This window comes from Artibeus jamaicensis, unplaced genomic scaffold (genome assembly GCF_021234435.1).
Source record: "Artibeus jamaicensis isolate MK-2021 breed Jamaican fruit bat unplaced genomic scaffold, CSHL_Jam_final contig_196, whole genome shotgun sequence".
NCBI lineage: Eukaryota > Metazoa > Chordata > Mammalia > Chiroptera > Phyllostomidae > Artibeus > Artibeus jamaicensis.
This window is the reverse complement of record NW_026521401.1, coordinates 3,308,018-3,335,978: the sequence shown is the minus strand read 5'-3', so window position 1 is coordinate 3,335,978 and position 27,961 is coordinate 3,308,018. Positions and strand designations below refer to the sequence as shown.

Genomic DNA, 27,961 nt, shown 5'->3' with positions numbered 1-27,961 from the left:
AGTGGCGAGCGAGATGGGGGAGCTCTTATTTTGACAGGGGCCTCTCCGGGCTTTGGTATGAAGGCTGAAGGAGGCAGCCAGAGAGCCCCGATGCTTATTCAGGCTAGGGAGAAGAGCCGAGTGGAGGGGCGAGCGAGGCTCCGGCTGCGCAGGGGAGCCCGGGGAGGCGGCGGCGCGCGGCCGAGCCAGTGGCCCGACATGCCCCGGACTCGGGTCCGCTGCACCACCACCGCCGCCGCCCAGAGCCAGCCGGACGGACGTCCTCACGCCTGGGTTCCCCCGTGCCTCGCCCCCCGGGGGCTGGGACCCAGACCCTCTACATTCGACCAACAATAAACGCCCAGACAACCCCCTCCCCGCCCCACGCCCGCCCGTCGTCCCCGCTGGCCTCGGGGAAAGTGAAAGGAGGAGACGGAGCAAGGAAGGAAGGAAGGAAGGAAAGAAGGAAGGAAGGAAGGAAGGAAAGAAGGAAGGAGGAAGGAAGGAGCAGGAGCCCGAGCCTTGAGGTTCGGGGCCGAGACCCCAGCGCCGAGCCCAGGGCCGGCCGGGTGTGCGCGCTCTTCCGCCACTGCCCGGCTCCCACAGCCATGCTCCTGGATTGGGAGGCAGGAACCTAGGCACCCAGCGATCCCCGGATACCCTCTCCTGGGCCGGGATGGTATAGAGATCAAGGCGTCCAGGATCTAAAGATCACCTCCTGCCCGCCTCCCTCCGCACCTCCAACTGGTGAGCAGGAGGACCCCACTCCACCCACCGGCCCTGACCTGGTCATGGCGTCCAGCTCCGGCCTGGCGTGAGGACCCCCGACCCGCAAGAGGTGAGGGGTGGGCTGGGGCTGAGGGCGAAGGTCATGCCAAGCTAGCAAAGGAACAAGGAGGGAGATCCAGTTCGAATTGGGGAGGGGGAACAGTCTGATTGTCTCCTGTCCTCAGGCATGCACCCCTGAGCTGTTTAAGGGATAGGGGTACCCCTAGGGTTAGTGGAGATTACTCTTGGGCCGCCAATCAGGTAGGCAGCCCCAGAGCACAATGGGGAGGGCTTAGGGGCAGCCCGGGGGCCCTGCCCCCCCCCCCCCCCCCCCCCCCCCCCAGCGCAGAGAACAAGGCCGGCCTTGGGCCAGCTGGAGCAGCAAACCCGCCCTGGGGGCTTCTGGGAGTTGTAGTCCCCCTCCCAGACTTGCCAACTCCCTGCCTGATGGGAGCATCCAGAGAAGGTGCACTGGGATTGGGGATTGCTGGGGTAACCCTCTGCTCCCAAGCACTGCTTAGGAACAGCAAGGGCTGTGACTGGAAGAGTCGCCCCAGTCAAGGATTCTTAGTGGTATGGGGTGGGGCAGTCACACTGTTCCTTGGAGGTATCCTTGCACTGCTAAGGGGAAGTGGCCCCTGCCTTGGTCCAAAGGAATGTGGGACAGAAAAGTGAGGCTTAGAGGCTTCTTGCTTGGCTGAGATAAGTTCTATCCCAGAGCTGCTGGAATTTGGTTTAAGGAGAGACTGAGGTCTACTCTCCTCTTCTCCCTCCTGGAAGATGAGAAGGAGTGTTCCTCAGAGTCTGGGAATCTGGAGGGTGTCTCATTGAAACAGTAAAGCCAGGATCAGCTTCTGTCTGTCTGTCCAGCTTCCTTCCTTCCGGGTTTTTCTGACACCACCTCCTCCCTCCTCTTTCTGTCTGTCTGCTGCTTGGGGTGTAAGCTTGTGTCTGGGGCAGGGGGAGTCCTCTGCTGCAGGGAGGAAAAGTGTTGCCTTGGGAGAGGTGAGCTGGGCATGTGATTGAACTCTGGGAAAGGGCTTACCTAAGAAAACTGTCTTCCCACTTTCTGCTGTAATCCTACTGATATTTCTAGGCAGCTTTCCAAATGAGACTTCCAAGGTAGGTAGGCTTCAACTTCCCTTCTCCCTGCTCCTCAGTTTTTCCTGGGAGCCAAGCCTTCTTCTGGGCTAGGGCTGTATGGATCCTTGGCTGCTTTCTCTGGTCAGGACCATGATTTCATGGCCCTAGGTGAAGAACATGTTCAGGCCCTGGCTTTCTGGTGTCATCTCTGAGGTGCCTGCTGATAGAAGCCTCAGGACAGGGTGAAGATGGCAAGGAAGGTGAGGGGTGGGGGGAGTCTATGCCAGAAAGACAGATGCTGCCTCCTCCAGGTGATTAGATCCCTTGGCCTTAAAGAACCAGGTCTGAAGGCCAGCCTTCTGACCACTTCCCTCTAGAGGTTCTCAGCTTACCTGTGCTTCTCCTAATTAGGGTGGCGTGGGGGTTAACATTGGAATGGGTGGTTTTGAGGGCTAGAATACCTATAATCTTGGATCCAGGGTAACTCTTGTGCCTGGGGTAGCAGGAGATGGGTTCTGGAGGTCCATGTGGAGACTCAAAGTGAGGCTGTAATTACCGGAGTTGAGGGTCAAAGTGGGGAGAGATTACAGAGTCCTGGAGAAGAATTGGGGGTCCACAGACATCTGGGACTAGCACAATAGTGGGAATGTGGGACCTAGGGAACTTGCTTATTGAATCTGTGTTGGGCACTCATGACTTTGGGTATTTCCTGCCTCCCAGTTTCTGAGTCCCTGGGTTAAGTAGGAGCCCAGGGCTGGACACTCCATTTCCATTAACAAGCAGGAGTAGCATTCTGGGCAGAGGCCTAGTGGACGGCAGTGTCTGCTCAGCAAAGGCAGGAATGCCAGGCACCTGCTTTAGATTAAAGGAGATGTCTGCAAATAGGGGCTGCCTGCCTGTTGGGTATGTGGCCAGGATGGAGCTCCATGGAGCCCAGGAGTAGGGTGCAAGGAAAGGACCAGGGTTGCAGGCAGCAGCAGCTCTAGCAGGACTGGAGGGAGCCAGTTTTCAGTCAGTTTTCAGCCCCTCCTCTAGGGCATCTAAGACAGGAGCCAGGAGCACCCCCATAGTAACTCTGGCTCCCTAGACTAAAATTCTGTCCCAGTGTCTGGGGACAGTAGGGAGGTGGGGCAGCAGTGGGGATTCAGAGTGTTTAGTCTTCCTGGAACCAGAGAGGCCTGAAAGGAGGTTGGGGGAGCACTTCGGGGTTCTTGTCCTGATGCCATATTTACGCTTCCTGGGGCTTCTTGGTTCATCAAAGTGAGGTGCCCCAAGAGCCTGGGCACCCAAGGGTAAAGAGGAAATAACATCCCTTCCTGAGATCTGGGTACTGCCTGGGTGCTGACCCAGGGGGAGGAGGCAGAAGGGGATGGCAGCGTGGGAAAGTGGGCAGCTGTGGGAGCCAAGTGGGTACAGGCTGAGTGCCTTGGGCACGGAGCCTCTGCCAGCCTGCTCTCCCTGGGGTGGGGCTGTTACAGGGACTGGCTCAACCTGTTGAGTGCCTGGCTGCTCTAGCTTGACATCTGTGCCCCTGCCTGCTAGCCCTGCCAGCTGAGCACCCATAGGTACACTCTGGAGCCAGCTCCAGAGATCTGGGGAATGAAGGCTTTGCCTGGCCAAGGGGCCGGGATGGGGCGGTAGAGGCCCATACAGAGGGTGCTGAGCTTTCCCAGATCCTGTGCTGTAACTATCAGAGCTGGAGCTGAAGCCAGCTGGAGGTCCAAGTAGCCAAGTAGCTAGGAACTCAGGGGCTAGTGGAAGGCTACAGCAGTAGAGGCCCTAAGGTGCCGCAGGTCATTTGGATGGGTGGCCCTGAAGACAGCAGACTAGAAGTACTGCCTGGAATTTCCTCAGCTGGGTACTAGAGCTGGGCCTCCAGATCCCCACCCCCAGATTGGCTTGAGCTCCCCTCTCTGAGAGAGAATGGCTTACTTTCATTGAAGGTTGGGGGAAGAAGGGTAGTAAGGGCATTCTGCTATCCTGGGAGGAAAAGGGTGACTTTCTGTCTGCTGGGGTATGTTGTACTGCCTCAGTCTCCCCAGGCCCCACTCCTCATGGAGAGAAGGGGAGCCCTGGGTTCTCAGGTAGCAGTGCCCCACCCTGCCCTGAGCATTGAAGATCCCTGACCCCTGTAGGCCCTTGTTGCTCGCCATCCCTACCTTCTCCAACCCCTTAGCATTAGGCCTGACTTGGGCTCTGCTAGCTGGCGGGGAAGGGGTGGGGAAGGTAACCAGGTGTGGTACCAAGTCAACCCTCCACACCTCGTACCAGTCTGTAAAGGAGAAGGTGGTTACCATGGCCTATGAGTGGGCGTACGGGCATAGGCAAGTTTCTCTTTCCTCTCAGCCCTGAGGGGAAGAGAAGCCTTCCCTGCTTTATTTTCCAACCAGTGACAAAAGCAGAGGCCTCTTCTTTTTTGCCTCCTTTTTACTCCAGGCCCTCCCTGCTTGGACTGGGGCACCTGCTTTTCCTAACTTTAATGCCCTTTCTAGTCTCCTTTCCTCAGAGGCTATGTCTGGCTAACCCCCTCCTTCAATGGGCTGGTTGGTGGCTCTGCACCCGCTGGCCTTCCCCTCCTCCTCACTCCCCCTCACCCTCAACTGGGAATGGCCCTGAATCCAGCATTTCGAAACCAGGATTGTTTTGAAATCCCTGAACACTTCTCCACCCACTCTGACTCCCCTCCTCCCCACTAGCCCAGAACTTAGTCCTGTAACCTGACTTCATGCTGTGCAGCGCCAGGGTGTGTCTATGTGCTAGCAGATGGTCACATGTGTATTACTATGTGTGTGTGTGTCCCAGTGTGCGTCTATCTTCTTTCTGTCAGTAGTTCTGTGTACTGGTCCATGTCTTTTGTTCCTGGGCTCTCTTGGGCCTTCTCTATGAATATGACAGCCACTGTGGTCTTAAAGAGACATTCTTGGGGAGTTTGGGGTTATTTTTAGCAGGTATCTTGGATGTGTGTCTTTGGGAGTTGCGTCTGTGTATCTCTCAGCTGCATGTGTCTGGGAGTATCTCTCGGAGTACGTGTGCCCAGGGTTGTGTTTCTCAGATGAGTGTGTGTGCATGTGTGCGTACATGCCTACATTCCACTTCTGTTACCACCTCTCTCCTCCTCCCTTGGAACATGTTTGGGGTGTGTAGTCACATGTTTCCCCAAAGCTGCCTGGGACATGGAGTCTTCTTTAACAGAGAGCTTTTCTGGAGTGGGGCCAAGACTTCCGTGGTCCTTGGGGAGAAAGTGGTATAGTGGGGAGACGTGAGGATAAAGTGTCCCCAAGGCTGGGCTGTCTTCCTCTGCCCCTCATGGACACCCAGCACCTTGAGGGATACCAACACTACCAGTCCACCCTCTTCTTGTCCTGAAGATACAGTGGTGGATGTCATAGGGAGGCCCAGTGCTCTAAAGGAAAGGGCTGGGGAAAGGAAGTTAACCCTCCATACCTGGGGTCACTTCCTGCCTTGAGGACAAGGGACAGCCAGCCCCATCAGACTTGGGAGCTTGGTAACTAATTTAAAGTTCAGAAAGTTGACTTCTCTAGCTTGGGGCAGAGAGCAAAACAAGACTAGAGACTCATATTTCCAGTCTCAGAAGAAGACAGAGGGGCCTGATATCCTAAGTGAAGTATGTGGAGTGGAGCCAGCTGCCTTTCTAGTAGATCCTGGAAGTCCTTCTCTTCCTCCTCCTTCCTTCTTTTTTATTAATTTTAGAGAGAGAGAGGAACGTGAAGCGGGAAAGAGAAAGAGAGATAGAAAGAAAGACCTCTATGTATTGTTCCACTTATTTGTGCATTCATAGGTTGATTTTTGTATGTGCCCTGACCAGGGATCCAACTCACAACCTTGGAGTATTGGGACAATGCTCTAACCAAGTGAGCTGCCCAGCCAGGGCCTGGGAAGTCCTTTTTGATGTTTAATCTCATTCTCTCCATCTGCAGTTACAGAGTGTTTAACAGGAGGGTGGGTTGCCAGGTGGGTTTTTGTTTGTTTGCCATGCCAAGAGTAGTGATAATAGCAGAATCATGTCTGCATGGGATGTGGGCACTGAAACCCTGATACCTCACTATGACTCAATTTGGCATGTTGCAATTTCAGGCTTTAATTGAATGCTTTCCTCTAGAAGCAATATGTAGCAAATCATTGAGGAAGAAGAGGGCTAGGGCAGGGGCTGTTTTTGAGTCAAAGGCTTGTGGAGACAGAAGCAGGGGGTGGGCAGAAGGTAAGCTGTCCTCTTCATGTATTTTTCATGTCCTTTTACTGCTACCCGCTCCATGGCCTCTGGTCCTAGGATGGGAGGAAGGGAGGGATAGAGGCACAGGTTAGTACAGTGCTTAGTGACCCAGCACAGGGAGGGCCTTGGCAAGGAATTTTCAGTTTATTTCTCAATCTCTGTCTCTGAGACACGCACACACTACAGACACCTTCAGGAGATGAGCCCAGAAAAATCACCCAGGGGTAGGGCAGGGTGGTCCCAGATGAGACCTTGTGGAACCAGCGTTATTACCACAGATGCCCTGCACTTGTTCTAGAACTCCAAGTTGAGCCCAACTCGGAGGAAGGTCTTCCTCCCAACTCCCTCCCGTCCTGTGCCTGTGCCTCGGAGCAGCACAGGCTGGAGAGGGTTAAGTCTGGTTGGCAGGGACACCCCCTCCCTTCTGCCAGAGAGGGAGAGGGAGAGGGAGGGGTGGTTAGCAGCTTGCTCTAGTTGGCCTCTCTCCCAGAATTCTTTGGAAAAGAACTCCCCTTTGACCCCCAATACAAACTGAGCCCAGCCACCAGCCTCCCAGTCTGTCTGCCTTTGGGAGCTTCACCCACCACCCTCCTACTGAACTGCTATGCCTGATTCTCTCACCCCAGGCCCTCCCAGCCAGATCTTTTCCTGAGGACTTGGCATGCTCAGGGGACAAGGGGTGTAGCCAAGGAGACCACATAGCGACATAGGACCCATATCATTATTTTCCCTGACATAGGATAACCCTGGGGGTGGCTGGTGCTGGAAGTCGAGGTCCTCAGGCCTACCCATCCATGCCTCCCCTCAGGTCCTATGACCAGGTCATGGGAGTTGTCTGTCTTCTCCATCTCTTTCCCTGTGGGGTTGAACTCTGAGGGAACACTAAGGCATCTTCTTGAACTTTCTTTTTCCTGCTACCATGATAGGGGAGAAGTAGTGTAGTGGGGGAGCTTGTTGGTCCTGGCTGTCAGCCAATCCACGGAAGTCCTGAAGGGGGCGGGGTGTCTCAGTAGCTTAGAGACTTCCAGGAGCTGCAGGCCATGGGTATGTGTGTACACGTTTACCTGGTGTGTGTGTTGGGATGAGGCCGGGGTTATGGGAGAAGAAGGGATATAGACTGCTGGCCTGGGGCTTGTAGCTATGACCCTTTCTCTCTACAAGGAGCCCCAATTCCATACTACACCTTTGAGCCTGAGCCCAGACCCACATTATCCCTGAAGAGGGAGGTCCTCTGCTGGTGTGTGCCTGTTTTGCCCTGCAGCCTCCTTGCTGATCTTTGTCTGCCATGGTCTCCTGCTTGGCTTTTTGTCTTGGGTGCCTTCCTCCTGGCTTTTTGGCCCCCACTTTCATTCTCTTCCCCCAGAAGAGGTGGGGCTAACAGCCTGGCAACCTGGACTGCAACCTGGTAGGGAGTGGGGACTAGGCCAGGGCAGAAAGGGTGAAAGCAGCCACTCCAGGGAGAAAGTCCCAGCCTTCTTGTTCACTGGATCCTTTCTTCAGGTGGGAGGTGGGGGTTCCAGCCCAATCAACCCTGGAGGGCAAGGTTGAATTTCCTAGTCATCCCAAGCCCTTGTCAGCCTTGTTGCAGGCTTCTGCCTCAGCTAGCTGTTCAAAGCCAGGGTGGCTACCCAGCCACTGTACTGTGGTTTCTGCCTTGGCCCCTAGAGACACAAGGCTCTCTCTCCCACCCTGCTTTTTTCCTCCCTGCCTCCCTTCCCTCCTCCCTTGCTTAACAACAATTCCCTGAAATCACAACAAACATGCCTGTAGGCTCCTAGTGTGACTAGGAAAAGCTGGAGAAAGCTGTGCACAAGGAGGAGACACTTCTAGATTGTCCTCAGGAGGGAGGGGCTTTTAATCCCACCACCCCCATACTGGAACACACTACCCCTCAGGGACTGGGAGGAAGTGGTCCCAGCATCCAGCTCAGGCAATGAGAAAAGTGGGAGCAGTGATAGGTGTGGCTGAGCAGGTTTGGGGGCAGGGCTGGACTCCACCCCACTTGATCTTTGACCCTTACTTGCCCAGTGGGAGGGGCAGCAGACTCCTTTCCTGACTTTGGGTCTCCTCCCTCAGCTGGGGTCCTGTGCTGTTGTCATGGTAACTTGCCATGCTCCCTCCCTTGATACTTAAGGACCAGGATCATAATGGATTGAGGGTAGGTGGGCTGGGGCAGCCCAAGAACTTTGCTCTTAGAACACTTGCTAGGCTGGGCACCTGTTTTGAGGGAGCGTGATGTCCTCTCTTTGAACTCTTCCCTGGACAGGAGGAACTGTGGCCTCTAGCTAGGACCTGGTTCACATCAGGCATGGAGGGACTGGAATGGGTGAGACACCCGTTCTTTCATCATAGCACAGAGGGTCTGATACCAGGGTGAATTTGGATTATGAAATGGTTAAGAACCCAATTGCTAGAGTGTCTGGGTTCAAATCCTGACTTCTAATTCTGGATGGTATACCCTAAGCAGTTACCCAACTTTTCCATGCCTTCTCTGTAGGTGGGGTCAGGGCACATACAAGAAGAAGCAACCAATGAGTGGAACAGACAACAACAAATTGATGTGTCTCTCCCTTTCCCTCCCTCTAAAATTAAAAAATAAATAAGTAGCCCTGGCTGGTGTAGCTCAGTGGATTGAGCGTGGGCCTGTGAATGAAAGGATGGCGGTTTGATTCCCAGTCAGGGTGCATGCCTGGGTTGCAGGCCAGTTCCCCTCAGGGGACACATGAGAGGCAACCATACATTGATATTTCTCTCCCTTTCTCCTTCCCTTCCCCTCTAAAGATAAATAAAATCTTTTAAAAAAATAATTAAAAGTACTTTTGCATAGAGTCGTTCTGAGGACTAAATCAGATAATGCATGTGAAGCATTCAGGACGGCATGATGTTTCAGAGTAAATGCTCAATAAATGTTAGAGATAATCCTCATTATTAGTCATAGCTCTTCACAGGAACTCTTGACCCTCCCAAGAGCTTTAGCAGGGGAAGCAGTGAGGCAGGTGGGGGTCAGGAAGAGACAGCCTTGCCAGCACTTTAGACTGCTGGATTCTAATACACTTCCAGACCCACCTTCTTGCTGCCTCAGTTTCCCCATTGTTGGTGCTGGCTGACATTTAAAAATATTTTAAAAATTTTTATCTATTGATTTTAGAGAGAGAGACATGAAGGAAGAAAGAGAGATTGATTGTGTTGTTCCACTTATTTATGCATTCATTGACTGCTGCTTATATGTTCCCTGACCAGGGATCCAACCCACAGTCTTGGGGTATCAGGATAATGATCTAAGCAACTAAGCTAGCCAGCTAGGGCTGGTGCTGGCTGACAAATTGACTGCAAGTTTGCCAAATAGCCATGGGTCTGGAGAGGGGTCTAGGGGACTTAGGACATGTCTTTCTTCCTGTCTCCCAGCACTTCTCATGGCTGAGCCCTCTCTCCCCCAAGGTGTTAGCTCAGATCAGCTTCAGCACCCCTCCAACCATCCTGTTCCTTGCTGCTCTGTTCTTTGCCCAGGCTGAACAAGACATTCATTCTGTCTTTAAACAACTTAGATGGCTGCTTCCTCTCCTCCCTGGCTAAGGGGTCAGGGACCTTTCTTTTAGGCCTGCCTCAGGGCTCCATGTTCCCTGAATTGCCTGTGACCCACCTGGGCATTTCTCCTGGGTGTGGCGAGGCAGTGCTCAGAACTTCGACATGTGGAGGAGCCCAGATGGGCATGTCTGACACCTGCTGCACACAGACAGGCAGGGAGGAGGCATCCTGAAGTCCAGCGGCGGGGGAGGGGGGGGTGATATCAGCATCTATGGTGTCCAGAGAACACCCCCAGAATCCTTTCCTGGGCTGATGGGTGAGTGTGGGCAGTCCAGAAAAAGTCTGCTTCAGCACTATGTGCACTGGAGCAGGGGATAGTACTGAGTGATGCTGGGTGAGCAGGGCTCCTAAAGGCCCAAGGATGAGAATGGGATGGTGGAGGAGCTGAGGCTTGGGAACTTCTGGGTAAGGAGCCCAGGAGTGGGCAGTAGGGATGGTACCTACAATGAGGGGAGCTCTGCAGATAGGTGGTTTGGATCTTCTGGGAAGTGAGTGTCCACATCCCTGGAGAAAGTTGATCAAAATGTGGCAGAAGTGCCTGGGGCGCCCACACTCCTGGGTTTGAGGCCTGGCCATGGTTCGAGGGTATCTTCTCCAGCCTTATACCAAGAGGGGTGGGCTGGGACGCCTGGTTCTACTCAGTACCTCCTTCTGGGACCAGAATGGGCCCAAGGGTGAGGGCTCACAGTTGGCCTGAGTCATGTCTCACTGGAGGGCTAACCATTGTTGCCTATGCCCAGCCTCTGGAACTTATTCCTTGGGCAGGCTGGGGCTATTTTTGGGATCAGGCTGGGGCTTTGGGCTGGTTTTAGATGTTCCAATGTGAACAGGAAAAAATGGGAACAGATGGCTGGATGGTTCCATTCAGTGGGTCCTGCAGGGAGCAGGTTATTTTTAGGGTCTTGTTAACCCTTTTGGGGGCTTGTGGAGCCATCCTGAGAGGGATAGACCTCTCTAGTTGAGAAAAGAACAGGTCTTCTCCTTGGACTCCTAATTACCAGAACTGTGTGTTCCAGTTGCTCTTCTTTCCCTCTCAGACCCTCCACTGTTTAGGTCCATGGCAAGAAAGTAGGCTTCAGATTTCTCCCAGCCCAAACTCTGCAGAGACTGCCAAGGAATCAGGCAGGGAGAGGGGTGCCTGGTGTAGGGGATACAGACACTTTTGAAGGTAACCCCCCTGCCCTTTGCTTGCCTCCTGGGGTTTTGAGACACAGACCTGAAGCTAAAAGAGTGGACAACTGCTCTCCATGTTCACATTCTGGGTCTGAGTGTTTGTCAGTAAACCCAGGGATGGCCAGGGGAGTGCTAGCCAAGGGAACTGGTCTTTGTGAGAAGTGTAGAGGAGAAGGCAAGTCTTTGTACTCCATACCACAGATATGATGCACATGAACTTTTGGATACTTCAAGAAACAAATGTCTGGACAGTGTCCACCTTTACCAAATGCCCACATATTTGGATTCCATTGAATGAGTAAACAAGGGGACATCATGGCCAGAGGTGGTTTGTTGAAGGGCAGAATGTGTGTGTCATAGGCATTCTGTTAGATAGTCTTACTAATAGTATTTACTTTATGAATTTATCCTCATTTTGCAGAAGAGGAAATTGGGACTCAAAGGACCGAGGTGGTGAAGACAGTGCTGTAGCTCAGAAGGGGAGGGATGCAACAGGCCCCCTGTCTGCCTGATTGGAAGCCCTGTTCTCATTCCACTGAATTACTCACGCTGCCCACCAGTGTTCCAACCCCTGGACACCTGGCACTGGACCTCCTCAGGAAGCAGGTTTATGGAATGAGTGTGGGAAATGAGGCCTGGGAGCAGGGGACCCTGCCTGTCACTGCTCTCACAATTCCCTAAGGATTAGGGCCTAAGCCCTTTTTGCCTGACAGTGCCAGGACTGACACCAGCAACCCTGTTTGGCCTTCCTGTCTTCGCTGCAGGAGGATCGAAGGCATACATCCTGTCTTGTCAGCCCCCACCCCGACCCTGTCCTGGCCCACATGCCCCTGCTTCCTGTAGGGTCATAGCAGTCTGGATGTCAACGTAGATAGAGCTTGAGAGCCCTCCAGGTGCTGCTGGTGCCAAGAGTTTGGACTAGACAGGCAAGGTGAGGGGGCTGGGAGGATGTCTCTGCCACTGTTAGTACCTGGGGGAGAGAGCAAAGTAGCTGCAGGCAGTCTTGGGTGAGGTCCTGTCTGTGGTATAGGTTGGCCGTGCCAGCAGTCTGCCTACACTCCACTCCTCCCACAATGGCCTCATTGTTCCCAGCTGCCAGGCAGTTTGAAGGAGGTGGTGCCTAGGCCACCCCTAACCCCCACCCCCTAAACAGGGGCCAGATTAACCCTTTGGAAGACAGAGACTAGGTGAGGGCCCACGGGTTGCTTCCGTGTTCATTCTTCTCCGAATACACGCTTGGGGAGTCACACTCTGCCTTCCTGTACCCACCAACAGGGCTCCTCCAGAGATTGGGATCTCCCACAGGGTAGGGAGTAGCACCTAGGCCCTCTCCCAATTTCACTATGGTGCATGTGCCAGGGGGCAGGAAATGCCAGTGGGGTGGCAGGCAGAGACCAGATATATTTGGGCTGATGGGGCTAATTCCAGCCACCCTTGCCTGCTCTACTGTCTCCTAAGCTGCTTTCCTTCCTGTGAAACCAGAGCTGGGTTGGGCCTAGCTCAGGATTTCGGTGGATTTAAAGAGGCAGTACCATCCTTGCCAGCTTGGCTTCCTCTCCCCCTCCCCAGGTAGGGTTGGGCAGAGAGGGGACTGAATTGCTTCTTGCTCTTCCCTTGCCCTGGGCTAACCCCTTGCCCTTGTCCCTGTTGGGGTACCAGGCTTTTGGTACTCCTCTCTCCCAGAGCTTTGGGAGGGTGGGGTGGGTGGGGGTGGGCTGTGGTTTCCTGTGCCGGCTGTTTGTGCCTGGCCTAGAGTGCCCGCTGCCTGCCTGGGCTTCCTGCCCTGTCTTGGTTCACTGCGCACCCCCTTCTGCCTCTCCCTGCTGGAGAAGCCAGCAGTCATGGATTGGGCAGCAGACTTTGGGGGTACCTCACTGCCTGGGCACATCTTTCCCCAGGTCTGGCCACACTGGCACTGGTCGAAGGAGCCAAGTGAGGTGACCTCAGGCTTCTCTAGGCAATGCTACTTGTCTCCGCAGCCTCCAGAAGGTGCAGGAAGGCACAATGGGCAGAATCCCCTGTAGAAACACCCTGTTCAAAGACCCCAGGCTGGAAAGGTGTGGGAAAAGGAGTTTCTATGTCCCTGTAGGGCTAGGGTTGCCTGACATTACCCTGGAGCTGCAAGTGGGGTCAGGATGGAAAGTCCCAGACGAAAATGGTTCATCTGCATGGTCTATTTTGGCAGGAGGTGGGGGAAGTGTGCAGAACTGCTAGGAACCCAGACAAGGGGAAGCCCCTGACTCCCCGACCCTGGAAGTTCCCATACAGAGGGTTCCAGAGCAACACCTTGGTTCTTGGGCAAATTTCCTGCTGGGCTATGAATCCTTGACCTCTCCACCCAGCTGAGTCACCACCTCAGGAAGAGGAAGTGACTTGGGTGGTAGAGGACTTCTAGGGACCAAGGGAGTCCTGATGCCCCAGAGAAAGGGGACTTAGGACTTTGTTGTCTTGGGGCTGCATCTCCTTGAGTCAGAGACCAGGGATCCCATCGCTGTTGCTCCCAGCAGGGCTCCATTCTTTCAGCCACCATAGGGGTTCTAGCAATCTATTTCCCCTCTAAAGTTATCTACCTACTGAATGGGGAAGCATAGACCCTCCATGCAGTTTTCTTACTGTCTTTTTGAGCTAGGCAATGAGAATTGTGGGCCAGCTAGAGAACCAAATAGAGGTTCCCAAGGTGGGGGCAGCTGAAAATAGGCAGGTTGCCACTGGTGTGTGATTGCCCTCTGGCCCCTGGGCCTGTGGCAGTTCAAGGAGCTAGAGGCTCTGGGTGCCTGGAAGCTTTCCTGGTCTCCCACCTCCAGCCTGGGTCAGGCCCTGCTCCTGCCTGCTACCATCCCATGTTATACAAGGAGGGCAAAATATCTCAAACTCTTTGTCTTATCCAGCTCCTGGGCTCCATTCTAATGGGTATTTTCCTGGCTTTTCACTTAGGAGATTGGCACCAGCTCCCTGTTGGTGAGCACTGTCTCTACTCCCCACCCTAGGCCCTAAGACGGAGACACAGCAGTGTGTTCTCAGAGTCCAGTCCCTTTCCCTTTTACCCAGCTCAGGGGCTCCTGGCTTGGGGCTGGGAAGCCCCCTTCACTCATTGTTTATTTTAGAACTGCACTCACCAGGAACCAGCCCTCCTGCCTATTATCCTTGAGGCATTCTAGGTTTCTTCTGGGACTGTGTGTAAGGCGGAGGAGTCTCTGGGGCACTCTCCAGGGATACAGGTCAGGGAAGGTTGTAAGATGGGAAAGTCTTCATTCATCTCTTCTTGACTCTGCTAGCCCCGTGGCTAGGTGGGAGCTAGAAGGTGGTGTTCTAGAGGAGAGGGTGACCCTGGGATTTTTCTGGGGAAGAGCTTTGGCCTACTTGGGACACTGGAGAAGACTAATTTTCTAACAGCCCCTTCCCAATTATTACAGGTCCCAATATTTAATGCTGTAAACATAGGAGTTAGTGGTGGCTCTTGCCCTGATGGCTCCCCACCCTCTGCCCCCAACAGGGCTGGGCCCAGTGGCTGGCATGTGAGAAGCCCACCTATCTGATGCAGGCTCAGATGAGCAGACATGACACACAGTGGGGGCACTGCAGTGTCAGGGAAACACCATGGAAATGGGGTCTTAGTGCTGCCACCTATTGGTCATTTCCTTTTCCTAGACCTCAGTTTCCTTGTGGTGAAATGGGCATAATAAAACTACCTACCTCCCGCTGGGTGGTAAGTAGTGAGGATCGGTGAGGGTGGGAAGCCTGAGACCCTTGTCAGCCACAGGCCTGCTCCTTAGCCCAGTGCAGACTCCATCCCTTTCCTGCAGGTGTTCTAACCTGAGGTGATGAAGGAGATGGGGGCCTGGCAGGAGGCTGCTTCCCAGCCAGGTCCTGGACTTTGAAACCTTCCCCTGAGGCACCTCCCTTCCCAGAGACAGATCTGGAACCCAAAGTGCCCATGTGCCCTGGGGTTAAGTTAGGGTTAGACTCTCAGGGGACCACAAGTTGGCCCCCTCATCCCAAGGTTCCAGCCCAGTCTCCCGCAGCTGGGCAGGGAGCAGCTGACTTTGCAGCGGGTGTCAGGCAGGACCTGTCCTCACCTGTATAAGCTTGAGGCCCAAGGCTTCTCCCCTTCCCCTCCCCAGCCTGTGCCAGAATTGGCTGGGGTGGGGGGCAGGGCAGGGCAGGGGCAGTAGGGTGAGGGTTCTGTTTGTGTAAGTCTGTTTGTTGGTGATGTATCTATGGCCCTGTGTGTATTTTTCTTTGTGACTACCAGGCCCAATTTTCCTTGGGCCAGCGTCTCCCTCGTTCTCCTGCACACCTCTCTGTGACGGGGTCGGCGTGGGCGCGCCTGTAGCTTCCTGGGCTCTGTGCGTGTCTTTGTCTCCCAGTCCACGTGTGAGCAGTGAGTGTGTGTGAGTCAGAGTTCGGGTGCTGGTGGCTCTCGGAGCCCGTGCCTGGAGGTGCCGCGCGCACCAAGCCGAACTTGGGCCCTGCTGCAGTGCACTGGCCTTCGTGGCCCTGGGCTGTGTCTTCTACCCCTGCGTTTTGTGAGGGGCCCCAGGGGCGCTGCAGTTCTGTATGCCTCCTGCTCCATCGCCTGTGGGCTCTCTGGCTCTCTCACTTTCTCTGCCTTTCTGCTCCAGCTCTGCAGAAGGGGGTGGGGTGGGGGTGCATGGGCGCGGGGGTGGGGGGGGGAGGGGAGGCTCCTGCATTCTTGCGGTTGGGGAGGAATCTGAGCCAGCGTTACTGGTCTCCAGAAGAGCCCAGCTGCAGCCCCGGGGCCCCGCCAGGCCTCTTGCTGCTGCCCGCCTGGGCCTGCTGGAATGGGCATGGGCTAGGCCCTGAGCTGGGGGCGGAGCTCAGCCCCCATCCCCGAGGCAGGGCACTGTGCTGGTGTTGGATGGAGGCCCTGAGGGGTTCCCCAGCCAGGGTGAGGGGCATGCCCTGAGAGAGAGAGAGAGAGAGAGAGAGAGAGAGTCCCCAGGGTATCAGAAAAAAACCTCAGGGCCACCACACGTGGGTACTGTTGCAACCTATCTTGTTAGTGGATTCTGCTTCTGCACACGGGGGCCTTGCTAGAGACTGCAAGCTCCCTGTGGGTAAAGTGTGGGAGGGATGGGATAGGACTGGCCTTTAGGTTGAGACCCCACCTAGTAGTCATTTCTTTCCTTCCCAACCCTAACCTATCCAGTTCTTTAGTCTCAGGGCTGTTGGGTCCTCCCTCATCCCCTCCCCTTCTTACACCCCCTCCCCAAGTCACAAGTTTTCTCTTTGGGGCTTGTTGCTGCAGTCCCTGCTCCAGTACCGAGTACCTGGCTGGGCCCTGGGCACGCACAGGGGCCGTAGCCCCACTGTGTGTGGGAGCCATGAGGATCCTGGCTAACAAGACAAGGTGTGTGGGTGTCATGGAGGGCGGGATGTGTGCGTGGAGTGTGGGGAAGGGAAGGGCCAAGAAGTGCCCGGGCTGAGCTGTGCTGGCTTAGAGAATAAGCCTCCCTGGGCACCTAGCTTCCAGGCATATGGGAGGTCAGGATGGGAAGGCCTGCCCTGAGGCAGGAGCCTACAGCTTTAGTACTTGGGCCCAGGGGACAGAGGGTAATGGCAACCAGCTATGTCTGCTGTTTGGTCCAACCTGTTCCTCTTAAAAACAGTTTGAGTAGAACCCCACCCCCCACCCCAATGTTGGGTCCAATGGCACCCTCTGGCCTCAGTCTGGCTGGGAGATAGGGGCAGCGCCTGCTTTCTTCCCCTTCCCCAGGAGAAGCCTACAGACAGGGGCAGGCGGCAGCAGCAGGACAGCAGAGCTGAAATAAATCTGAGCTGGTGTGGAATGAAGGGGGATAAATATCCTCTCCCAGTGATGTGATCTTTCCAGCAGCTATTAATAGGTCTCCTGGGAAGGGGAGGTGGTGGGGGGAGCCAGCCGGATCTTAAAGGGACCACAGCTTAGGCTGCTGGAATCCTTGGCTTTAAGCTGCACTCCAGCCTGCCCCACACACCACTCCCCTTCCCCTTTCTTCCTGTTCCTGCCTGCCAGGCCTGCCTGCCGACTGTCTTTGGGCTTTCCCCTTCCTGCTCTGGGAAGCTGGACCAGTGGGTACCACTCTGTTGTGCTTTTCTCCACTTCCCCAGGGGAATGGGACTGAGGCATAAACAGTGACCCTCAGGTCCTGTGCCCCTTTCTGCTAGTGTTGGGACACATGGAAGTTGAGGTTTGGGACCTTGGAAGGAATCTGAAGATACCAAACCCTAGAAGAGAGGGTGCTTGACTGTTGGTCAGGTGCTAGGTGTGTGGGGTAGTGGTGCCATAGAGCCTCGCAGCCTGACGGATGCCAGGGGTGTAGGCAGATTCTGCTAAGGAAAGGCTCTGGTTTTCATTTGAATTGTGGGGGCTTGAGGGTGGAGGGGGTTGCCCCATCTTCATCCTCCAAGGTGAATGGCATCAATCCTTGTCTGAGGAGCAATGGAAGGAGGTAGGGAATAATCTGGTAAGTCTTATTCCCTACCTCCTTAAGACTTACTTTCAGAGGTTAAGTCTTAAGATGCCACTCAGACCTACCATTAGGTGAGGCAAGATGGGGCAATTAAAATCCAGGCATGCTAAGCCCCTTTCAAGATTAACTTTTCATGTCTCTCTTAACTTCTCCCAGGTTACCCCATCCCAGGAGGAGAGAAGCTCCAGGGAGTCCGCCATTGTCCCCCCGTGGCCACTGCCCCCCTGCCCCATCCAAGCCAATGCACCCAGAAAATAAGTTGACCAATCATGGCAAGACAGGGAATGGTGCGGCCCAATCCCAGCACCAGAATGTGAATCAAGGACCCACCTGCAACCTGGGCTCAAAGGGTGTGGGGGTGGGAAACCATGGGGCCAAGGCCAACCAGATTTCACCTGGCAACTCAAGTCTGAAGAATACCCAGGCAGGGGTGCCCCCTTTCAGCTCGCTCAAGGGCAAAGTGAAGAGGGAGCGGAGTGTGTCTGTGGACTCTGGAGAGCAGCGAGAGACTGGAACTCCATCCCTGGATTCAGAAGCCAAAGGTACCCCATTTCCTGATCCCCAAGAGTCCAGCATGTCCCACAGTTCAAGGCCTAGACTTGCTGGGAGACCATCTTACTATCTATCCCCCTTGCCTAATCCTCATCCCCTGCTTCCCTTAGGTGCCACCCATGATGGGGCCACACAGAGTGATGGGGTTTCTGGTCAGTCTCCTTCCTTCCTCTCTTGCTTTCCCACCAGAACCCTCATAGGGGAAGAGGGAGGTGGTCTGGGGCGAGAAGCAGACCTACACATCCCAAGAACTTCTTGGTATCTGGGTTGGTGGGAGCTGCTGAACAGCCACTGGCCTGGAAGAGTAGCCACGGCTTCTTCCTTCCCTCCCCCAGCCCTAATTAGAACCAGTTGTGCTTTGTACTAGGTGGGGGAGGAGGGGAGGCAGGCAGCAGGGCTGTAAAGAGAAATCAGAAACAAATGGTGGTGTGGTGGGGGCCAAGAGATGGATAAATACCCACTATAGCCTGGGCATTGCCCTGGGATATCTGGGAGAATAGGTCTGGGTGTGACAGGTCAGGGCCTGTGGGTACTCACTATGACCCCTGCCTGTCTCTGTCCTGCCTGGGCAGAGGTGGCACCCCGGAGCAAGCGGCGTTGTGTGCTGGAGCGGAAGCAGCCATACAGCGGGGATGAATGGTGCTCCGGACCAGACAGTGAGGAAGATGACAAGCCCATAGGGGCCACCCACAGTGAGTGCCCATCATGCCATGGTACTGTGGCCTGGGGTGCCCCTTGGGGATGACTGCCCTAAGGGAGCCTTCCTCTCTTCACCTAGGCCACAGGTGGCAAACACAAGGCCTGCAAGCCGAATCTAGCCCACCACCTTGTTTTATCTGGCCTGGCATCTTGTTTCTACCCAGTGGCAGAAAGGAGTTACTTGACCCTATTTAAGGAGTGGTTACATTTATATAGTCCTAAAGTTAAATTTGGCCCTTTGAAGGCACTGCTGATATAGCCCCAGGTGAAAATGAGTTTGACACCCCCGACATAGGGCTTTGGAGCAAGGGTCTGGAGCCTATACTTCTGTCTAATCCCACCCTTCAGACTCTGTTGTTCCCTGCACTGTGACAGTTCTGTGCCTGCTTTCCAGGTGCTCAGTGGCCCCCTCTTCCTAAGAACCTAAGGGGGGGTGGGATGAACCTCAGGTGGTTTTGCCACTTTTTTACCTCCTTCCATGTATTTGTGGCGTATGCTGCCACCTACTGGTGAATGGAAGGAGTGCTGCAAGAGTTTAGCATCACTTTGTAGTGAGACTATTGGCTCTGTTGTGCAAAGCTTTGCTAAGCCTGGGTGTGAGAGCTGACACTGGCTGTGTCTCTTTCCTAACCTCTAATTGACTCCTGGCAGGTGCCCAGAGAGCAGTGCCAGGACAACACTGTAGGTGTGGGAGGGTGCCCATTCCTCTCATTTTCTCAGTGGTCAGCATGTATTTGGATCTTGCACAAGTGCAGAGGGGAGAACCAGACATAACCCTGTCCTTGGGACACCCATACAAATTTATCTGGTGCTTTCCCTCAAGGCTTACATCTGTTTTGGGGGGTAGGGTGAAATAGGTTAATGCATAAGAAACTAGCCAGAGAAAGTTAAATTGTGAGCTTGTTGAAGTCAGGGACTTAAGGAAGGGAAAAACAGTTTGCTACCTTGCTACTCCATAGTAGATAATCAGTCCTTAGAAACAGCTCTGTGAGGTTGGTGTTATTATGCCTATTACAGAGGAGGAAACACACTCAGCAGATGTTTGTGGAATGAGTAGACTGTGTGGATTTAGTTCATAGATCAAATATTGAATGAAGTTTCTGCAGCTGGCTGGGATTTTAAAGATCATTTGGTCCCAGGTCTCTCCAAAGGGACTGACTGGCAGTTCGTGAGCCCCTGGCTGAAAACCCTTACTGATAGATGGGGATAGTCACTGCCTCCAAAGACACCCCCCTCCGCCTTTGTTTTTCTGATATTAAACTGCACCATTGCAGAAACATTGAAGACACAGGGAAGTACAAAGAAGGTATTGCTAACATCTCATACTCAATACCAAGGCAACCACTATTACTATTTTAGTTTTACTGCTATTAGTCTTAAAGAGTTCTTTAAAATTTTTTTTTATATTTTATTTATTTATTTTTTGAGAGAGGGGAAGGGAAGGAGAAAGAGTGGGAGAGAAATATCAATGTATGGTTGCCTCTCATTTGTCCCCTGCTGGGAACTGGCCTGCAACCCAGGCATGTGCCCTGACTGGGGATTGAACCGCGATACTCTGGTTCGTAGGCCTGTGCTCAATCCACTGAGCTACACCAGCCAGGGCCCTAAAAATTTTTTTAATAAAGATTTTACTTATTTATTTTTAGAGGGTAGGGAAGAGAAGGAGAAAGAGAGGGAGAGAAGAAACATTGATGTGCGAAAGAAACATCTCAGTTGGTTGCCTCTCAAACGTACCCAACAGGGGACCAGTGACTTGCTCCATCCACTGAGCCACACCAGCCAGGGCTCAAAGAGTTCTTAAAGGTGGCACAGTATAATGTTAATAGCACAGACTCTTTAATCAGACCACCTTGATTTATATCCTTGGTTTCCACTAATTATTTGTGTAAATTGGGGAATGGGCCTCAGTTTCTTCACCTATAAAAATATTTACCTCATAGGGTTTGTATGAGGAGTAAATGAGCTGATACATGTAACACACTTAGAACAGTATTCCTTTTTATTATTGCTATTATTGTACTAGAACATTCCTATTGAGATAAAGCCTGCCTCCCTTCCCATAACTTGTACCCAGGAGTCCTAGTTCTGTGTACTGAATATGTACCTTCTTCCCCAGGGTAGCCTTCACATGTTGAGGTTGGCTCTCAAATTCCTCCAACCCCAAACTTTCGGCTCTGTTCTTCTATATAAAGTTGGAGAGACAGGGTCCAGAGCAGTGCCCCTATGAGTTAGGACTATCAGATAAGGTTTATTCAAAGACAGGAACTCAACATTGGGCATGTGGGAAGGTGGCTGCTGTTCTGGCTCAAGGAGGCAACTTCAGGCATTTTGCCTTGTATGAATTGAGAGTGCTGTCCCTTCCCATTTGCAGGCCAGACATTTTGCCGTCTTCATCCTGTCATGGGAATGGGTCCGTCCACTCACCTAGACCCATTAATGACCAATTGTAGATTTTTTTCTAGGCTTAGACTTAGAGTCAAGTTTGTGACTGTGGAACAAACTCTCTCTGTTTTCCCAATAATTTTTTTTAGTTTGTGACTTGACTTCTGAACTTGTTAGAAAAGTAGATTCCTTTGACCTGCCTCCTAGGCAGGGCAGGAGTTAGTGTTTCCATTTTATAGATAAAGGAATCGAGGCTTAGAGGAATAAAGTACCTTGTTCATAAGGTTACAGAGTCAGTTAGTGGTGGGCTAGCATGAAAACCATTAATCATTTGAATTATTAATTTGTGCAATCTCTTTTCCTTCTCCCCTCACCTGGTCAGTGTGCATGCACACTTGGCAGACTGCAGCATGAGGAGGCAGAGCAGGTCTAAGAGCAGGCTTTGCAGACTCTTCAGGGAATTACATTCATAAGTATCCATTGCATAGCCAGTCACATGGGAACCTGTTCATAAGGGTCACACTTTCTCTCTCCTTTCACTCCACATGGTTGCCACAATTTCCATCCTGGTCAAAGACTGGCCTAGTGTAAGTAAGAGTGGAAACCACGCTAGTGAAAACATCAGATTGTGATAGCAAATGACCCTGTGGGCACCAGCTGTAAAGCAGTGAGCCTCTGTCCTTGGGCACCTCTGGGATGGGGTAATGGGGGTGCCAGCTGGTTCTCCTTTTTAAAATCTGGGCTGCTTACCCTCTTTCCTTCCCTTTCATGCAGATTGTAATGTAGCAGACCCAGCCATGGCGGCCCCACAGCTGGGTCCTGCACAAGCCACCCAACTTCCCCTCAGTGAGAGCAGTGCACCAGGGCCCCCACATGGGCCTCCCCCAGGCCTTCGGCCTGATGCCCCCGGGGGTGGAGGTGTCCCTGGAAAGCCTCCCTCACAGTTCGTGTATGTCTTCACCACTCACCTGGCCAACACGTAAGTGCCTTGGGGTGAGCCAAGCTTGCTTTTTTTTAAAGATGTTATCTATTTATTTATTTTTAGAGAGGGGAAGGGAAGAAGAAAGAGAGGGAGAGAAACATCAATGTGTGGTTGCCTCTTGTATGCCCCCTACTGGGGACCCAGCCTGCAACCCAGGCATGTGCCCCAACCAGGAATCAAACTGCCCACCCCTTGGTCTGCAGGCTGTCACTCAATCCACTGAGCCGCAACAGCCAGGGCCAAACTTGCTGTCTTTATCTAGCATCCCTGAGCCTGGGGTCCTGAGTGAGCACCCATAGGGGGCCAGGGTTGGGTTGGGTTGGTTTGGTTTGGGTTGGGCTGGATTGGGTGAAGGCGAGGGCTCCTTCCTGCCTATCTGAGCTATTTGTGTCTGGCTCCTGTGCAGGGCTGCGGAGGCAGTACTGCAGGGCCGGGCTGACTCCATCCTTGCCTACCACCAGCAGAATGTGCCCCGGGCCAAGCTTGACCAGGTGAGTATGGTGCCTGGTCCAGGCACGGTGCTTCTATTAATAACCAGATTGGCTGGTGCATCCCCTTACTGCCTCATGCTCTGCCTCTGTCCTCTTGCAGGCCTCCAAAGTGCTGCCCACCCCAGAACCTCTACCCTTGAGCACATCATCAGCAGGCACACCACAGTCCCAGGCACTTCCACTGCCACCACCACCACCTCCAGCCCCTGGCAGTGCCCCCCCTGCTCTGCCTTCTGAGGGACCTCCTGAGGACACCAATCAGGACCTGACACCCAACTCAGTGGGAGCTGCCAGCACGGGCGGTGGGACTGGGGGTACCCACCCTAATACCCCTACAACTTCTACCAACAACAATCCTCTGCCTCCTGGAGGAGACCCCAACAGTGCCCCTGGTCCTGCCCTGCTAGGGGAGGCTGCCCCCACAGGAAATGGGCAGCGGAGCCTGGTGGGCTCAGAGGGCCTGTCCAAGGAGCAGCTGGAGCATCGGGAGCGTTCCCTCCAGACACTTCGAGATATTGAGCGGCTGTTGCTCCGCAGCGGGGAGACTGAGCCTTTCCTCAAGGGGCCCCCGGGAGGAGCAGGTGAGGGGGGACCACCAGCACAAGCCCCTCTTGCCCCCCAGCAGCCACCCACGGCCCCTCCCAGTGGGCTGAAGAAGTATGAGGAGCCCTTGCAGTCCATGATTTCTCAGACACAGAGCCTAGGGGGCCCCCCGTTGGAGCATGAAGTGCCTGGGCATCCCCCGGGCGGGGATATGGGGCAGCAGATGAACATGATGATGCAGAGGCTGGGCCAGGACAGCCTGACACCAGAGCAGGTGGCCTGGCGCAAGCTGCAGGAAGAGTACTATGAGGAGAAGCGGCGGAAGGAGGAGCAGATTGGGCTGCATGGGGGCCGGCCTCTGCAAGACATGATGGGCATGGGGGCCATGATGGTGAGGGGGCCACCGCCTCCCTACCACAGCAAGCCTGGGGATCAGTGGCCACCTGGAATGGGCACACAGCTGCGGGGGCCCATGGATGTCCAAGATCCCATGCAGCTCCGGGGCGGACCACCCTTCCCTGGCCCCCGTTTCCCAGGCAACCAGATACAACGGGTGCCTGGGTTTGGGGGCATGCAGGGTATGCCCATGGAGGTGCCTATAAATGCTATGCAGAGGCCTGTGAGGCCAGGTATGGGCTGGACTGAAGACTTACCCCCAATGGGGGCGCCCAGCAATTTTACCCAGAACCCTGTGTCCTACCCAGGTGGGCAGAGTGAAGCAGAACGATTCATGACCCCTCGGGTTCGTGAGGAGCTGCTGCGGCACCAGCTGCTGGAGAAGCGGTCACTGGGCATGCAGCGCCCTGTGGGCATGGCCAGTGGTGGTGGCATGGGGCAGGGAGTGGAGATGGAACGGATGATGCAGGTGCACAGGCAGATGGATCCAGCCATGTTCCCTGGGCAGATGGCTGGTGGTGAGGGACTGGCAGGCACTCCCATAGGCATGGAGTTTGGTGGAGGCCGTGGCCTTCTGAGCCCCACCATGGGCCAGTCTGGGCTGAGGGAGGTGGACCCACCCTTGGGGCCAGGCAACCTCAACATGAACATGAATGTGAACATGAACATGAATATGAACTTGAATGTACAGATGACCCCACAGCAGCAGATGCTGATGTCACAGAAGATGAGAGGTCCTGGGGACATGATGGGGCCACAGGGCCTCAGTCCTGAGGACATGGCCCGAGTGCGGGCTCAGAACAGCAGTGGCATGGTAGGCGGCCCACAGAAGATGCTGATGCCCTCACAGTTTCCCAACCAGGGCCAGCAGGGGTTCTCCGGGGGCCAAGGACCCTACCAAGCCCTGCCACAGGACATGGGCAATACCCAAGATATGTTCAGCCCTGACCAGAACTCAATGCCCATGGGCAATGTGGGGACCACTCGGCTTAGCCACATGCCTCTGCCTGCTGTGTCCAATCCTTCAGGGCCTGTGCATTCAGCTCCAAATCGGGGGCTGGGTAGACGGCCTTCGGACCTCACCATCAGTATTAATCAAATGGGCTCGCCAGGCATGGGGCACCTGAAGTCGCCCACACTTAGCCAGGTGCACTCACCCCTGGTCACCTCGCCCACTGCCAACCTGAAGTCACCCCAGACTCCCTCACAGATGGTGCCCTTGCCTTCTGCCAATCCACCAGGACCTCTCAAGTCACCCCAGGTCCTCAGCTCCTCTCTCAGTGTCCGTTCGCCCACTGGCTCTCCCAGCAGGCTCAAGTCTCCCTCCATGGCGGTGCCTTCTCCAGGCTGGGTTGCCTCACCCAAGACAGCCATGCCCAGCCCTGGGGTTCCTCAGAACAAGCAGCCGCCTCTCAGCATGAACTCTTCCACCACTCTGGGCAACATGGAACAGGGTGAGTCAGCTCAGCTGAGCAAATGAGCATTGAACTGTGGCACTGGGAGTCTCCAGGTGCATGGCTCTGCTTGAGGGGCAGATGTTGGTATTTGGGTGTGGGCTTAGCACATGTTAATCTCCCAGGAATTTTCCCTGGCTCACATTTGGGATTTCATTGCTTGGGATCCTGTGGCTGCAGAAACTGGAGAAGGGCAGGGCCGGAGGACTATAGTGATAAGCATGCAGGGCTCTGTGTTCAGTGGGATGTCTGAATCAAGGTATGCCTGGAGGAATCGGGGAGATTTGGGAGCTGACGTCTCCCAAACTGCCAGATTCATTTTCCCTGGCCAGTCATCCCCTGCATTTTTTGTCTTCCTGCTTCTGTAGGTGCCCTCCCGCCTAGTGGTCCCCGGAGCAGCTCCTCAGCACCTCCTGCCAACCCTCCCAGTGGCCTCGTGAACCCCAGCCTACCATTTACTTCCTCCCCAGATCCCACACCTTCCCAGAACCCTCTGTCATTGATGATGTCCCAGATGTCCAAGTATGCCATGCCCAGCTCTACCCCTCTCTACCACAATGCCATCAAGACCATTGCCACCTCAGATGATGAGCTGCTGCCTGATCGGCCCCTGCTACCCCCACCGCCACCACCGCAGGGCTCCGGGTCAGGTGCGAGGACCGAAAGGTGGCCACAGGGAGAGGAGTTGATATGGGCACTGAGGGTGGGGTAAATGGGCATGGCCAGCAGTCAGCCCTGTGGTCATGCTGCCTTTTATGTGCTTCTGGAGTGCCCTGGGAGTGGGGGTGTGATGTCCTGGGACACAGTTCTCACTTGCATAGTCATTTAGTGGAACCAAGCCCAGGGCACTTGAGCAGCCTTTGTAGCATCCTTGCAGTGTACATGGCAAACTGGGCCAGAACCTGGATCTCTTGGCTTCTAACCTAAATGCCTGAAGTCCCTTTCCTTGCACCCAGGGCAGGCCAATGGTGAAAGTCCTCATCCCTGGCACTGGCTGGGTGCATATAGTTCCTTACCCCCTTTTTTCTTTCCCCACAGGGATCAGCAATAACCAGTCCAACCAGATGCACCTGAACTCAGCTGCTGCCCAAAGCCCCATGGGCATGAACCTGCCAGGCCAGCAGCCCCTGTCCCATGAGCCCCCACCTACCATGTTGCCTTCCCCCACCCCTCTGGGTTCCAACATTCCACTGCACCCCAATGCTCAGGGGACTGGGGGACCACCACAAAATTCAATGATGATGGCTCCAGGGGGCCCAGACTCCTTGAATGCCTCCTGTGGCCCTGTGCCTAGCTCCTCCCAGATGATGTCCTTCCCACCTCGGCTGCAGCAGCCCCATGGTGCCATGGCTCCTGGCGGGGGGGGAGGTGGGGGGACTGGCCTGCAGCAGCACTACCCTTCAGGCATGCCCCTGCCCCCTGAAGACCTGTCCAACCAACCACCTGGCCCCATGCCCCCTCAGCAGCACCTAATGGGCAAAGGCATGGCTGGGCGCATGGGTGAAGCATACCCACCCGGTGTGCTCCCTGGGGTGGCATCAGTGCTGAATGACCCTGAGCTGAGCGAGGTGATCCGGCCCACCCCAACAGGAATCCCTGAATTCGACTTGTCAAGGATCATCCCCTCTGAGAAGCCGAGCAGCACCCTTCAGTACTTCCCCAAGAGCGAGAACCAGCCCCCCAAGGCCCAGCCCCCCAACCTCCATCTCATGAACTTGCAGAACATGATGACCGAGCAAAATCCCTCACGGGCCCCCAGCCTCCCAGGCCAGCAGGGTGTCCAGCGGGGGCTCAACGTGTCAATGTGCCACCCTGGACAGATGTCCTTGCTGGGCAGGACAGGTGTGCCCCCACAGCAAGGCATGGTGCCTCACGGTCTGCACCAGGGGGTCATGTCTCCTCCGCAAGGCCTCATGACCCAGCAGAATTTCATGCTGATGAAGCAGCGGGGCATGGGCGCTGAGGTCTACAGTCAGCCCCCACACATGCTCTCCCCACAGGGCTCCCTCATGGGCCCTCCGCCGCAGCAGAACCTCATGGTGTCCCACCCCTTGCGGCAGCGCAGTGTGTCTCTGGACAGCCAGATGGGCTACCTCCCTGCACCAGGCAGCATGGCCAACCTGCCTTTCTAGCACTCCATTATTGGGTCTGGATGTGGGGCAATATTGCAAATATGATAACCTGAAAATATTTTCTTCCTCTCCAGTGTTGGGATGACCTGGGGTCAAGGGGCGGGTTAGAAGGGGTGGGAGGGGGGGGCTTATGTGGGGAATGGCATTTGTGGCAACCAGATGTGCTGGCAGCTTAGTGGGAATGGCAGAGTGGGGTGGGGGGCTTTGGGTAGGGGTTTATTCCATTTTGGCCATCAGAATGCCCCTCCCTTACTCCCAAGACCCATGGAACCTCTTCCCTATGTCTCAGTGCTCCCCCTCAGTCTGCTGTGTATGGAATCATTTGGGAGAGAGGAAGGGGAAGTGAAATCTCCATTCTTTATCCCTTTCCTTTGCTGCTATCTCTTCAGTGCTCCAGCTTCCCTTTTCTCCTCATGGTTTTTCTACTCCCACCTGGTTCTCCTGTTCTTTTCTTCCTGTTGATGTAGCTGACCCCCTCTCCTACCCTTCCCTGCAGATGGCTGGCCAGGTGGGCAGGTGCCAGCTGTAGCTGTAAATAGAGAGCTGCGCTTTTGTGCTGGTTTGTGTGTGTGCTGTATTTCTGTGTTTTGATAGAAGTCACACAAAAAAGGGATAAAAAAACACCCTTTTTTCAAATTATTGCCTGTTCCATTCTTCTGGACCCAGGGGCATGCAGTCTTAATACACCTATGCACTGTTAGCAGTGTTTCTGGGTCCATAAAAGATAGATACCATTCTGGTCTTCTCCCCAAATGGTGAAAGAACCACCCTGAATGGTGGTCAGACCACCTAGGCTTCAACCTGGTGAGCCCCAGCAGGGCTGAGACCCACAGAGCAATGATTGATTCAGGAGAGCTTGTGTGCATGCATTTGTGTTTACCCCACACAGGTGACACAGGCCCCTGGCTTCCCAGTTGTGGATGTCTGGTGTCTCCTGATGCTACATCTTAGCCAGAGCTTGAAGTCCTTGGTCCCCAGTCTGGGATGGAGGAAAGGAGAAAGGCGGAGGCTCTGTGCCCGCCTTGAGTGGAGCCATGG

The 27,961-nt window shown here is 54.5% G+C and overlaps 1 protein-coding gene across 8 annotated transcripts; it reads left to right on the top strand.

Moving 5' to 3' along the window:
* The first annotated feature begins 42 nt into the window (after positions 1 to 42).
* Positions 43 to 27,021, top strand: BCL9L (BCL9 like). Of its 8 annotated transcripts, XM_037147195.2 has the most exons (11): positions 43 to 817; positions 11,241 to 11,425; positions 16,089 to 16,190; positions 17,449 to 17,834; positions 17,955 to 17,996; positions 18,417 to 18,536; positions 21,700 to 21,904; positions 22,314 to 22,398; positions 22,499 to 24,791; positions 25,160 to 25,441; positions 25,830 to 27,021. In XM_037147195.2, exons 3-11 carry the CDS (start codon positions 16,165 to 16,167, stop codon positions 26,921 to 26,923), a joined length of 4,533 nt encoding a protein of 1,510 aa, XP_037003090.2. In that variant the 5' UTR covers positions 43 to 817; positions 11,241 to 11,425; positions 16,089 to 16,164; the 3' UTR covers positions 26,924 to 27,021. The 8 variants fall into 8 exon arrangements, with proteins under 8 accessions (XP_037003090.2, XP_053528448.1, XP_037003089.2 ...); XM_053672473.1 differs by lacking the exon at positions 11,241 to 11,425 and having other exon boundaries at positions 25,262 to 25,441; XM_037147194.2 differs by lacking the exon at positions 11,241 to 11,425.
* Positions 27,022 to 27,961: the final 940 nt, after the last annotated feature.

Coding starts and splice junctions, on each gene's coding strand:
- BCL9L (XM_037147194.2), top strand. CDS start 16,165: ATGAGGATCCTGGCTAACAAGACAAG. Junction 17,835..17,954: donor CCTGGATTCAGAAGCCAAAG/GTACCCCATTTC, acceptor TGCTTCCCTTAG/GTGCCACCCATGATGGGGCC. Junction 25,442..25,829: donor ACCGCAGGGCTCCGGGTCAG/GTGCGAGGACCG, acceptor CTTTCCCCACAG/GGATCAGCAATAACCAGTCC.